The 14,622-nt window shown below is 40.2% G+C and overlaps 1 protein-coding gene across 4 annotated transcripts in view; it reads right to left on the bottom strand.

Moving 5' to 3' along the window:
• cdh8 (cadherin 8) overlaps nt 1-14,622 on the bottom strand; it is a 95,650-nt gene that overhangs the window by 52,653 nt on the left and 28,375 nt on the right. For all 4 annotated transcript variants that reach the window (XM_062440105.1, XM_062440184.1, XM_062440261.1 and 1 more), the window contains exon 2: nt 5,125-5,419. In XM_062440105.1, coding sequence (XP_062296089.1) covers nt 5,125-5,419 — 295 coding nt within the window. The remainder of the gene's footprint in view (nt 1-5,124; nt 5,420-14,622) is intronic.

The raw sequence follows: 14,622 nt of genomic DNA, 5'->3' as shown, positions 1-14,622 counted from the left end.
AGAATTGATTTTAAGAGGCTTTTATTGGACTACAAATCACTAAATGGTCTTGCTCCTGACTACTTGTCTTACATGGTTTTAAAATATGTGCCCACTAGATCCCTCAGGTCTTCTAGAAGTGTTCCCTTGGTTGTTCTTAACTTCCGGTCTAAGACCCATACTGATGGTGGAAGAGAGTGTGGATATCTTTAAAAGAAAAACACATCTTCTTATGGTTTCATCCAATGTGTGTTTATTTCAACTTGCACTTTTACTGTTCTTTCTATTTTTTCTTATTAGTTTTATTATACTACATTTTATTTATTGGTTTTCATGTTTTTTCTTATTTAAACTCATGTTCTTTTTATCTTACTCTTATTTCCACTTTGTAATGTCCGGCACTTCTAGTTGCATTTGATGTAGGACTATGTGTGCTATATAATGTCTTATTGACTGATTGTATACCTGACTTCACACACACTCACAGACACATGCTTTGATGAAACATACAGCAGTATTTAACAATGTTATCCTTCATGCAGGATTATGTATCAGTGTATCACTTATAAATACAGCGTGGGTATTAAATCATCTGTGATCACAGTGAGGTTTCTGCTGCATGTTGGAAACGTGAGACGATCAGCTCTGATAAAGGTCTGCATCTCGCTCATTTCCATACGTCTTTCCTTGATCAAGTCTGCTCATTTATCGTCCAAATCTGTGATGACAAGCCTTTACTTATTTTCCCAGCTGCCGATGGTGATGAGAGTGTAATCAGAAACATCATTAAGGTCCTACATAGACGGCTGTGCCTGTTAGTCCTGTTACCCACACCCATAATAACTCTGAAAATGCAAATCAACTCAAGGTAATCTATTAATGTCACTTCAATTTTATGTCTGCGCTTCAATTTAGCAGATCTTGACAAATTTGGCGAGGATCCGTGCTTCCGTACAGGTATTCATTTTGCTGGGGTTTCGGAGAGCATGGCCTGTGCGAAGAGGAGACGGGCCATCTGTCTATGCGCCCGTTTATTAATCGCCCTGATAATGAAGCACACTCCTGGGGCATCTCTCGCATGAGTTCCATCCGGCAAAACAACTTTCGGCAAGTTTGTTTCGCAGTGTAGCAATTATTGTCATTCGCACCCCCCTTAGAGCAGGGAGGAGGGTCTAGCGACCTCCTCCTAATTACCTGAAGCATCACTTCAAGCAGACTTTGTAATTTCCAACTACATTACAACCCCCTTGTTAGCTGCAGAAGGGTAGCAGAGCCTCATAATTCCAACATATGGTCGACAGGCATACGGAGGGGAATTTGTCAGCTTGTATTGGCCTTAAAGTCGAAGACCCCATTAGCAGGAAAACAGGATCCACTAATCCTGTGAGATCTGTGCAATCCGTGCTAATGAATTATGATTCTAAGCAAGGCTTGCACAAATAAGCAATAAACACAGTTTTAATTGAACAGTGAAACATAATTGTCTCATGAATATACTTGTTAATCTAAGCATATAGCAGATATATGAGAGAATATTACATTTTAATTTGATTACATTAAATGATTATAATTTCAAATAATTATTCTTCAACTAAAACAAAGATGACTTTGTCCATTACCTTCCTGAAGACTAGAAGCCGAAAAAGTTCTGCAACTCTTGAGTTATGACACATAGGGAACAAAATCAGTCAGATAAATCACTATGTCAACATAGTGTATTTAGCACTTAGCAATTAGCAGCTAAAGACCCAAGTATTCTTCTCAGGAGTTGGTGGAGACCAAAACAGAGCTGAAAGGATAAAATTCTTGGATTTGCATTTGTCAGGTAGTCAGAAATATGAAGTGGAAGCTAATGTTATTCCATGGTTGTTCTTTGCTCGGCCGAAAAACAATTAATGCAGCTTTAAAAACAAGGATATTTTTCACTATTTCCAAAAGTTGCCAAGTTTAAGAGATGTACATTCTTCCCTTGACAACACCACACAGTATCACCCATTCATAAACAAAGCAGTCAAAAAGTTTCTATTGACAACCGACTAATACTGAAATTGAGATCAAACTTCCCTCCGTTTCTCCGGTACAGACACCTCCACCTTTGCTCTCCACTTCCTCCCATTGTTGCACTGTACTTCGAAGGGACGATCCACTAAACAATTAAAATGGTAGTCGCCTCCTCTCTCAGTCATTCAGGAAAATGAAAGTCAGAGAGAACAGAAAGCCACACGTCTTATCCGACTGGCCCTTTTAAAAGAGGAACAAAAGGTCTCTCTCCTTCATTTCCCATTAACCTCTATGCTCCTCCGCACACAGGAAACATAGCGACCTCGCTGGCCCATGTCACATATCTCATCCGGCTGTGGGGACCGCTTCCTATGGGGGGGGGGATGACATTCAATGAGGGGCTTTTCTATCTTGCTGTAGTCCTTGACAGATAAAAGGTGGGTGTTGATATTTGTCCCCTGGTCTCACTGATACCGCATGGATACACTCTTGATAACCGAGGAGCTGGTAAGACATTGATGAAGTCTGGAGTGGAACTGACAAGCTCTGTGAGTGGATAACATCGTCAGGAGAACCAGTCTGTTACGGTCCGGATTAGATTTGTGATTATTCGATGCAGGTGGGGTTCACGCAGAGCAGAAATACATCAGCACACTCAGCACCGTGTGAACTCAATACCAGACGTTATGCTGCATCTTTTAGCATGTGCCGTAATTACATTTTAATGCCTCCCAGTTTCACGTCGCTGCAGAGATTTGCTCATATGCAGCAGAGCCCACCAACATCCGTTTATTTTCTGCTACCTTTCCTGTGGGCTTTATTAGTTATCCACTGCTCAGCACACTTCCAGTAATCCACTGAGTCCTGCACAAATTCTCATTTCAGCGCGATAACGATGAAACACCACTGTAAAGAAACCAGTGATTTATGAATATGAGGCGAGAAGAGATGAATGACTTATTGTTTGTTTGTCCGGAGTGTCTGAATCTTCCCACACCGCCACAGCGCATAAAAACTTAACAGGAAGAAAACTAGTCGCTGAAAGAAAAAAAAGACTTTCAAGCAAACAACTGAGCATTCGTGAATGTTTAATTAATCAGTAGTGACAAAAGGGAACAACAATCAACAAAGAGACGTCGATTTCCATTTCTTATGCATTATTCACACTGGCAAATCACAGAGTGCTGTCAACTACCACTTTGCTCTCTACCCCATCTCTATGGCTGTCCCTGCACTGCACTGACAAAACCCTCAGAGAGCTACAGTACATTTCAACTGAGATCCAAAACAATGAGCAGCAGGGATCAAGTTACAGAGTTCAGACAACAGAGTTCACTGTTATTTTGTGTTTACATGGAATACTTTTGCATTGTGTTTTGTTCCTTTTTGCTTCCACCGCAGCAGCCACGGCAACAACATCAGCCGCAGCAGCAGCTAATAAGAATCAGGTGGAATGATCAAGAGGAGCCGCAGCTAAATCACCGTTACCTCAAAGCACTGACGCAGAGGCTGCAACCTACAGATGGGATTTACCGAGCGGTTTCTCTAACATACCTGGGTAACACCATCTGCCCTAGCATGTTATGTCAGCTTTGTGACAGGTAACAAGAGGAAGCTCGATGAGGAAACACAATAACAAGCACATACCGCCCAACAACAGACCTCGGCGGCCCTCGCTGAACTCCTCCAATGTCAAAATGGCATAAAGATACACTCTGATCTCCTTCTTTCTACTGATGGAAACATTTTCTACAAGAACCCTGCTGCTCAGGGGTCAGTGGCAAAGCTCCCCTGGAAATGAAGGGGGAAAAAAATGCAGTGCACTGATCTACTTACAGGCTCCTGCCATTCCTAGACGAGCTTTACATTTGAATTATGTGATCATCTTGCCGTGGTCATTTAAATGCATGGACGGAATAAGAATGTGAATATATGAATATATTTGCATACAGTGAAAAGTAAAGTGTTTGCAGTGGTTTTTACGTATCAGTTTGTGGGGGCTTGAAGAAACGGAAGCCGGTGGCAATTAGCATCAGTCAGTGTTGTCAGCATAAGTGACAGTGTGGTGCTAACAGTTTTTGCGAGCGCACACGCAAAACGCTGCATGTATGTGTGGATGTCTTGTATTTGGCTTCTTCTGTCGCCTCTATGATAATTCTAAAGCATCCGAATCTTGAATTCAGAACTACCCGTGTGCAGACGTTTCACCAAATGCTTGCTCATGGGGAAATGTTGGGTACCTGCTCTATATGAAAAGTGCCCTGAGATAACTTCTGTTATGATTTGGCTCTGTATAAATAAAACTGACTTGACTTGACATTTCTACCGTGAGGGTTTGCTAAGTCTCATCTGCTTGTGTTACAAAGAAGTAAAGCTTGAATGACCAGTTCTCCCAAGGACAAAACAGTAGTCCCTTTCCCCACAGTTTTTTACCATATATAAAGTGTTATACTCTGAGATTTCTAATCCTTCTATAAATATTTGATCGTGATCGCCAGCATATATCACAAAACTGACTGCACACATGAAAATGTTAAAGAATGCAATAAAAATTCCACATACTCCCAAATGGTCCCCCCTAAAGAAAGCCCCACAAAGCAGAGAATAGCTTCTTTTTCTTAATACTTGCCAGAAGGCTGACTGCTATCTACATATGCTGATGTTGCTATAGCATGTCTGAAATGTGCTAATGGTGCTTTTTTTCCAGTCTCAAATTCATACATCCTGATATGAGGAGTTTCATTTTTAGTATACGGTAAGCTTGTTTGGCTCAGGTTTTGCATATCATTAGCTGGACGTCTTTTTCTTTGTAAGTGGGCTGTCTTGTTGAGGGTGTAACATCAGGATTAAGCAGAGTTTCTAAGTGTGTGTTGAATCTGACGCTGGTTGTTCAGTGGCAGTGCTATGAGATATGGGTAAAGTTCTAGTGACTTGATTTGATTTATCTTTCTTGTATTTTCATTCGCTGAGATACTCATAGCAGGCAAGCATGTAAATAGGAACACTCATTTCCTCTTGTTCTTATTCACTCATTATTTTTCATGCAATAGCCCATTAGAGATCAGCCGTCTCCGAAATCTCACACACTGATTAGGGCTGCTGTGCGGCAGAGACCAGAAATGAAGTCTGTCTATTGTGACTCACCGACAGCAGACATTTCTGGAACAGAGGCTCGGTATGGGCCTTCAATGAACTGCGGAGGATTGTCATTTATGTCCTGGACTTTGATGATGAACTCGGACGGTGGCTCCAAGGGCTCGTCTGTATCGGCATTAACGACCTGGGCTGTTAGCGTGTACTCGGCCTTCTCCTCACGGTCCAGCCTCTTCATGGCATGGATGTCGCCTGTTAGCTCATTGATGGCGAAGATGGTGCCTGCCCCCTCCCCCGCTAGGACGTACTTGATGTTCCTGCCGCCCACATCCAAGTCTGTGTGTAGCTGGAATGAAAAAGAAAAGGAAAATAGACAGGAAATTATTAAAAGGCGCAACACAGTCCTCAGTTTGATCCCAGTGTGTTAGCAGAAACAGAAAGGTCTGTAATGAATCCAAATTGATATGCTCAGCAGATTGTAGAAGTTCTTACCTTGTAAAAACAGATAAGTGTACAGTGTGACTGTAATGTGATCTTTGCTGCGCTGTTGTACAGCAACTGGTGTAGCCAGGATACTAAATGTAGCTCAACATAGCCTACACTTTGCTAAATGAGGCCCACAGGGGACAATAACTTTATAAGTAGCACAGGAAATGGACCTTAGCCTACATTGTTCCTTGTTATATATCGCAAATATATCACACAAACACACATTGTGGGGGGATATTGCTCCCTACAGTCTGGAATTCACAAAATGAAGAGGCCAGAAGTGCTTTGAATGTGCATTTCCATGGCACGGTAACAACAGAAAAAAGTATCAGAATCCATGAAAAATTCAAGAGGAGTCGCTGCACACAATGATTCATGCTCACAAATAACTAGCCCCAAAGTTACTGGATGATACTGCATGTTCCTCATTATTTTTGTAATTACAGTTTCATTAGTTCACAAAAGCTGCATTACGTGCAAGGCTGAGTGGTTGGCTCCCACTTGCCGCATGGGCAGAGTATAACTAATGAGTCTTACAATGCTACATAAGGCAGCTGAAACATCTGTGGACAAACGAACAGGCGTAAACCCGCTGCTTTTTCAAGTTAAAAAGGTAATTTGGAAGGGCAGGAGGTACAATGGGGTAGAAAAAAGGAGGTCAGAGCAAATGAGAAAACACCATGAGGGAAGCAGAGAACTTAGCTTTGCTCACATAAACAGAGAACGTACTTTTTTTTACTGTAAGTCACCTTATATATATAAGCCTCTTGATCCCCAAGGTGAGTGACTTTCAGAAAAAAAAGAAAAAGAGGCAGCGAGTAGAACGTTTAAAAACCCAACAATGTTCAGTGTAGCTGTGACACAGCTGGCAGCCCTCTTCTTTCAGTTTGCATTTGCGTTAATATACATGCCCCTCAAAAAGACACACACGCGCGCTTACACACACAACCAAATAACACATGCGTGCATCAAAAACATCTGTATTCAGCAGCTTTAATTTCATTTCCTGCCACAGTGTTTCAACAGAGGTGCCTGTGGGAGCGTGGTCAGGGTGCAGAATGGCGAGGTAAAAAATGCGTTGGTGAAAAAAAAAATCCCGACCTCTAAACTCTAAAACCCCCCCGCAATGTTTTTATAAGCCAGCTTTTATGCGTATACTGTCTCGGAGGTGTTGTTTGCAGACACTGACAAAGCACATTCACTTAAATTGTCACACCTTGCACTTTTGTTTTCCTAATTGTGCCATCATTTCACATGAATGATGTAGCTCATTAACACAAATGCCTCGCAACATCCTGCACACTGAGAAACTCTTTAAATGAGCTCAAATTAATGATGGTCTGTCATTGTTGTTTTTTTAATCCTTTGTGTGACTTTCTACGTGTATCGGTATGCCTGCCGCTGGGCATACCTGACTGCATGTGTCTATGTTAACCTCAGTGGGGGGCAAAGGGACTATTTTAGCTTGCATATTGGTTTTGGTTATGTCATATATCATGCATATTGTAAGCAATGCAAGGTTTTAATCCCGGTGTGCTTAGCGCTTATGTTCCACTTCCTCACCTGGTGCGAATACTATCAGCTGGGATCACTCATATACAAATGTATGCATTATAATGCCAAACTCTTACTACATAATTCATATCTATATTCATTTTAGACTTTTTTTGAAGTCAAGAAAAAAATTGAATAAACAATGACATTTTAAGTCAGTTAGTTGTGTTGAACCTCAGAAAACTCAGTCTGCTGATGAAGATCATGTGATACTGTCAGAAGCTTAAGAACAAGCGGGTAAGAGGACCCTGAGATTGTTTTGTCAGTGGCTGCTTCTAAGGTCAAGAATAAACTGTCAAACTCAACTATGTAGTCAAGATCATGTTGCATAACCATATAAATGCATGTGTAACTAAATAAATGAGTGTTCATTTTTTTATATAAAATAGAACTTAAGCCTGTGTTGTATTTATTAATCTTAATTGCATAATATTTGTTGAGCATGGAGATTCATTTTTATGTTTCTGTGCCTTTCTACAGCTTCCTTAGGCAAATGAAACTTGCTCAGTGTAATTATGTGCTCCATGTGAGCTACAGCTGAAAGCTTAAAAACGGTTAGTAACTATAATATAATATTTAATTTAATTCATTTAGTTTACAACTGCCTATATGTGTTAGTGTAATAGTATGAATTAGAATATTCATTTGGTTTCACTACTGTTTACTTTCTTTTTCACTTTCTCTCAATGAATCAGACTTTATTTGTATAGCACCTTTCAAGTTCAATTGTGACTGGCAAGCTGATAATAAGACAGTACACATAAATATGAATGTACAGTAATGCATACACAAAAAAGAAATACGTTTAACCAGTAAAATAGTTAAAAGGTAATAATTACACTTAAAAACAAGAATACAATAATAAAGACTAAAATTCAAATAATGGCCATAAAACACTCCAATCATAAGCCAGTATAAAGGTTGGTTTTAAGTAGGTGTCAGATCCTCAGACAGCAGAATGGAGTGTTTTTGTCCTGCAATTTGAGAAAAACTAAAAGATTTGCAGGATCTGAGGGTCATACATGCATGTCAGCCAGATAGACAGGATAGTGCTTTATAAAATAATAATGTCATTACTCATATCATGTCATATAAACACACATTTTTATGGCAACTACAAAATCAAGGGGGTGGTCGAGTATATGTGCCCGAACTGAGTGAGGATCATCAGTTTTAAAGTGCTACATCTGTGCAAAGTAAGAGTGTAAAGAAGTCGTGAAATAAAAAAAATAAAAATTCATAACAATAATAATAACTGTCAGAAGCTTGGATCTGACAGTGATGACACTCAAAGCAGGTGCATGTATAAACAGGTTTTGGTTAATCATTTCCACCAGAAAGGATTAAATTCACCAAAACATCCAGACATGCTCCAATGTAGCAAAAGTTAAAAAGTTGTAATTATTATGGCTACAACCAATGTTTATCGACTGCACAACAGTCCTCCTCACAGTGCCCTAAATTTTAGAGTGCATTGATTCACCTTATGGACAGTTGTAAAATTTAACATTACAATAAAGTTACCACATTGTGTAGCTGTCTAAGCAGCACAAGCCACAGTGCATTATAGATGGTAAGTAAGCTTAAATTGTAGGATGAATAAATTAACTATGTGCTTTCTATTACATGGAAATAAATTCATGCATTTACACATCACTCGTAGAAACTGCCACTTTAAATTCCCTGAAACATGAGCAGAGCTGGCTGTAAATGGCTGTACTTCTCAATAGTAATGTTTCCTCTAAAGGCCCCAGTCCCCCACTTCATAGAGAGCCTTTGCACTGAAGTGCACAAATAGTCATCAAAGAATACCATTCCAGTCTCTTCAATCTATGTACAAATAACCAGACTTTACACTTTCAAATTGTGTGCAGTGCAAAAGTAATGTCAATATACTGTAATGTGACTTTATTTTGTTTTAGAGGGTGGTTTTGGGGATATTAGGAGGAGGGGGGTTAGGTGGGTCGCTTGATCATTTTCAAAAGTTGCAAAAGCAGCTGGACAGCACTGATCAAGACCACTAACCAGATATCCTCAATGTCAAGCCGGCTATTTTAACCAGAGATTCTCAGCATCATGTCAGGATATTTTTACCACATTTTACTGTTTCATCCTAAACCATGATCCTCCCTAACTCTAACCATCTGCATTAAATGAGATGCAAAAAGGTAAAAAATGTAGCGTTAAATTGGTTTATCACGTATGCAGTGCACACAATTTGAGAGTATAAAGTTTTGCATGCCATGTTGTTGTGTGCAGATCGTGAGAACAGGTTAAGAATACAATTACTCAAGGAAAAGGTCTGTCACAAGTCCCTGTCATTAACAGAACTGCCCAGGCAAATAAAACAGCACCAACAGTCAGTGACGTTGACTGTGGCATTTAGGAATCAAGCAGATACTTTCTAACAACATAATGTTTTAATGATTACGTATTACTGTGCAGACTGCAGCCTCAAAACAACAATAATGTATTCCAGGCACATGGATAATATTGTTTGAACACATACACCGATGTTGTGACGCCTGTGCTTCTTTTATATATGAGTGGTAACAGTGTTATCTTCTCTGGATGTAAAGTCCAAGAAAATATTTGGACACCTTGAATAACAGAGAAATGAATAGCAGCCAACGTGTATAGTTTCATTCTACTTGTAAGCAGAGTAAACACAGTGACTGCATTATTGCATAAATGTAAAGAGAATCTATCATAAAAAGGAAATGAGAACATCGGTGGGTGCAGCGTGTGTGTGTGTGTGTGTGTGTACAGGCTGGGGAAGTTATTACAAGTCTTGCCTTAGCCGCTGAAAAGACAGCCATCCATATGTGTTTTGAAGCTGTGGTTCAGAATGATGAGGAAAGCCTTGGGTGACTGAAGAAATTATCCTGTGGCAGTGCTTTACAGTGCTCTCTGCTTCGTACCAGTACTGTACACACACATGCACACACACACACAGATGCAAATGCACACGCACACACCTCCATTTTCCAACTACAACTCCCACTCAGGGCTGCATGGGACTGCTTATCCTGCCAGCGGAGGAGGAAATATGTCAGTCCCTGCTGAAGATGAGCTTTCTCGGCAATCACTTGAACAATCACTGTGTCCTAATGAGGAAGATTCTACAGATTCTACCTCTGCACCACCACAACCACCCGCCTGCCATCCCACCCCCGCCTCAAGGCCTGGGTTCCACATACTTAAGTGTAGACCTACAGAGGGAACTAATGATTCTGCTCCTTATCAGGGCAAATGGTAGATAGGACATGTGCTCCTCCTATGTATGTACCAGTAAGACTGGAGAGGGAGAGGGAGACTGAAGCGAGGAGCGAGAGGGAGGAGATGCTGTCACTATGATGCAGGTTGTCAGCTACTGTCTGCTAGAACAGACTGCACACAGTACGTCGGACTGCCTCCTCCAAATCTTATCTCATTTAGTCCCTAGTACGGGTCAGATGTTTCTTCTTTTGCTAGATTTAAACTGATAAAACGCAGTTACACACACATTTGCACATTATTTGCACAGTTTTTCCAAAATATAAGAGAATGTTTTCTTCAGATATGTTTGAAAAAGTGAGTCATGTTATATTCAAGGACTAGACAGCAGCAAAGCAAGTGTTCACAGCTGCAACTGCTTTGTTTGAATGGAGTAATTACTGGTCCCTTGGTTGCTTTATACAAAGAGATTATTGCATTATGGGTTGTGTGTTGCCTTACTGTTGCTAGGCTAGTGGGTTTCTTTACATCTGTTTAAAGTGAGCCCTAAAGGTGTTCAGTTAGTCAAGTTTGTGGGAGTGATGACTCGAGTCGAAAGCATCTCCTGACCTCTTTACTGCCGAAACGAGACATCACAGCATCATTTTGTCAAGACAAAAATATTAAAAAGACAAATAAATAAACAAAAAATCGGGAAAATGCGATGAAGTATATGTATGAGGATGAAGGACTTGAACATATTCAAACTCAAACCTTCTTTTGGGACGAGTATTTCAGGGAAAGGACTAGTCTAATAAAGTATTCTTTTTCCAATTACGGGTGTTAGAAAAGAGAAGTAGCTCATGTTATAATCAGGCATCTTGAATTCTGGCCAGTGGATTAATGATATGTAAGATTTGATGACATTTAATGGAGCAGATAATACAAACTGGCAAAGCCATAGAGCGGCATGAAGATGTTCTGTGTAATACATCGCTGTGTTGACTCTAAATGTCATGTTTTGGTGCGATCCTGACGTGATGAAGATGATGTTCTTGTTTAACTGAGGTTGCATGACCAGACCAGGCGATCATACCAGAGGGGAAATGTCATGTTAGCCATTAAGTATTCAGAAGATTGCATGTTGTTATGTAAAATGTATGTGAACCCCAAGGCCATGCGCTGCACAGACTAGTTTACATAGCACCTTTTGTAAGAGCCAGATGTTGACCTTTTTCTATTCAGTTCAGTCGGTTTTTATGGCCCAATTCTCCTCATCAAGTCAGCATGACCCAGTCTCACAGAACAAATCCAAAGAATTCAATCAAGAGGGCTTCGTACGTGCAATGAGGGATCAACAGGGGGTAATTCATTGCCAAAACTGGTAAAATTAGAGCTACCATTTTTTTCCCATCTGCACACCCTTAGGCAACTGTAGCCTAAATAGTTACTCCAGATAGATTTTGCTCAAACATGTCTGGAAATTAATTGTAGCTTCCTCCCATTTGTTGGATTTTGACTCTGTTAATTACACCTACATGAATAATCTGTAATTCTAAATATTGCAATAACATTTTGAATGTACGGAACAGATGGCGCGATGCATGATATATGATACACTTAGCTATTCTTGGGAACATTTTCCCTCCAGTCTGTCTCATGGCACGTGGAGTTTTATCAAATTGGACAGGAAAGTTCCTTCTGGTGCGAACCACAACAGACTTTATCAGAAGGAGCCGTACAGTGAACATCAGTGGTGCTGGGAAGCTACACTAGGACACGAGGAGCTTCATTCAGAAATATGCTGCACGTTGTAGACTGAGGTTTTGCAGGTTCTTTCATTTTTCAAAACACAAACGAGTCTAAATTTAAAAGCGATAAGTAATCACCTGAAATGGCAATCAGTTTCATTAACTTTTACTTTTGTGGTGAGCAATTATTTTGAAAGAAAGCCTGTACTCATCTCTCTTGCACCTGCCACAAAGGAAATAAGTCCATTGGGATTTGTGGGCATCTGTTGAACAGTACAATAATCAATATTGCTCCTCTGAGAGGTCAAACACACTATTCATGGAGGCCAAAAGGGGAAGAGCGCCTTGCATGTTTTCCTGTTCATTTATTATCACTGCAGAGACTCTTCCTATATTGAGACAATGGGAAAGAGATGGTGTCATGACCCACACACAAGCAGAGGTGACGGTTTGTAATTGAAGCCAGCTACACTCAAAGAAGTATTTACAATCAGCACAGAGACTCGGCTCCTAGCAGCTTTTCTGTTTTTTCCTGTTATTAGACAGAGAACTGAGTTGATTCATCAGCAAGCTTTCTTTTTCCACTTTTATTCTGTTTCTATTTTTCTCTTGGACAATCATGAATTAATGAGACAAAGAAAAAAAGCAGAGGCAATTTGTTCTAGATTTGTCTGCGGTTTGTAGCAAGGTCAATCAGGGCTAATGTGTTCTGTGTCCATCCCTGCACTTTGAGCAATGGCACATGTGTCGCATTCGGTGCCACCGGCGCATTATTGCTTCTTGCAGAATAAGTCAAAGTCAAAGCGACTACCTTTACTACAAGAGGGCAACACAATTAGATTTAGCCACCCATGAAGAGCCTTTTGTTTGTGAGTGTGTGGATGCATGGGAGGATGCATTTTAATCATAGTAGGGTACAGTGTCACCACCGGGAGAGAACAGGGAATGGAAAATAAAAACAATTCTGCATAATGCGTCCCCGCTGTCGGCTACATCAGCCCTCACTTCAAGAATGACCTATTGTATGCAACCAATCTTCTGTATGGATTTTTGCCGCCTGCTCATTACATCCTGTTGTTAGAACAAGAGGGCGTCAGACAAAATCAGTCTGTTCATGGGTGTGCGCGCCCTGATGCAACTATCAAAGCCCGAAAACAAAGGTACATTTTTTTTAAAAAACACAACTTCTGGTTTAACAGCTTTGTCCAATTCATAGCAGCTCTACACATGTCCTGTGAAGAGCTCTGCAGCCACAATCGAGGCTTTGTGAGAAAAGCGTGTGATTCGAACAAAACAAACAAATTAAAAAAAAGAAAGCAGCATTCTAAACAATAAAGAGACAGAGCCATGAAAAAGTGTAAATTAGCTCAGCTACGGGGGCTGCGGCGCACATGCTGCGTGTTAAATAGAGGGAGATTTTTTGGCATTAACCTCGACTACTGTCATTACCCTACCTGTGGGCCCAGAACTCATTGGTATACACAGCATGCCGAAGGTGGGTGTGTGCGGAGGGGTGTAAACCAAAACAAGCTTAATCAAGGAGCACAACAGTTTTCTCTTTCTTCTGTGCGGCTGACCTAATCAAATAAAGGAATGAGATTGATTTCACGAGGTGCAGATGGATCCCGTAGCAAGTCTAATTCAATGTGCCGGCTCTCCAGTATGATGTGTGTTTTCTCGGTCCAGATGGTGCTGCTCGGGTTTGTAATTCATATTTCAACATTTTACCCCCCCCCAGCCCCCCCCCCACCCCCCTCTATCTCCCACCCTCTTTCTTTCACTCTCACAGGCTGCATCTTTTTTTTCCTTCTCTCTTTTGCTCATAGTTTAACCACTCAGTAAATGAGAGTTGATCTGAGTAAGTATCACAAACTCATCTGTCAAACATGGGATCCTGTGATCTTGTGAAATGTCACAAACAACACAGGCTGACTGGTGAGTTTCAGTTGAGCTGTTGAAGCTTGTGTGTAGGAAAGTGAGGCAGAAAATGGGAACAGTAGACTGATAATAAATATATATATGTATATATATATATATATATATATATATATATATAAATTATATATATAAATTATATATAAATTGGCTTGTAGAAATATTCAGTTACAAGTAAAAGCCCTGCATTTCAAATAAAAGTACAAAGGTATTATCAGTAAGATGTATTTAAAGTATCCAAATATTGATTCACACATTAGGAACCAATTGAAACAATTTTATATACTGTTGGTGGGTTTAATCTATAGTAATAAATCATATTGAGACGAAAGTAAAAAGTACAAAGTTGCATAGATACTCAACTAATATACAAGTACCTTAAAACTGTATCTACCTGAATACAGTATCTGAGTAAGTGCACTTAGTTATTTCCCACTACTGAAAACTGGCTTTACTTAAAGTGTGAGAACACAACACATGCCACGTTGAGTCCTGCACATTCTGTACCATATGTGAGACAAAGAGAAAAAAAAAAACATCTTAAAAATAGCGAACAAACCTGCAGGGGATGAGAGTCATGATTCAGATTTCCTTTGCTTTGATAATGTATGTTGAGCAATGGAAG

Source organism: Scomber scombrus, chromosome 1, assembly GCF_963691925.1.
Source record: "Scomber scombrus chromosome 1, fScoSco1.1, whole genome shotgun sequence".
In the NCBI taxonomy this organism is placed as follows: domain Eukaryota; kingdom Metazoa; phylum Chordata; class Actinopteri; order Scombriformes; family Scombridae; genus Scomber; species Scomber scombrus.
Note: the sequence above shows the minus strand (reverse complement) of the source record. Positions and strands in the feature narration are given on the sequence as shown.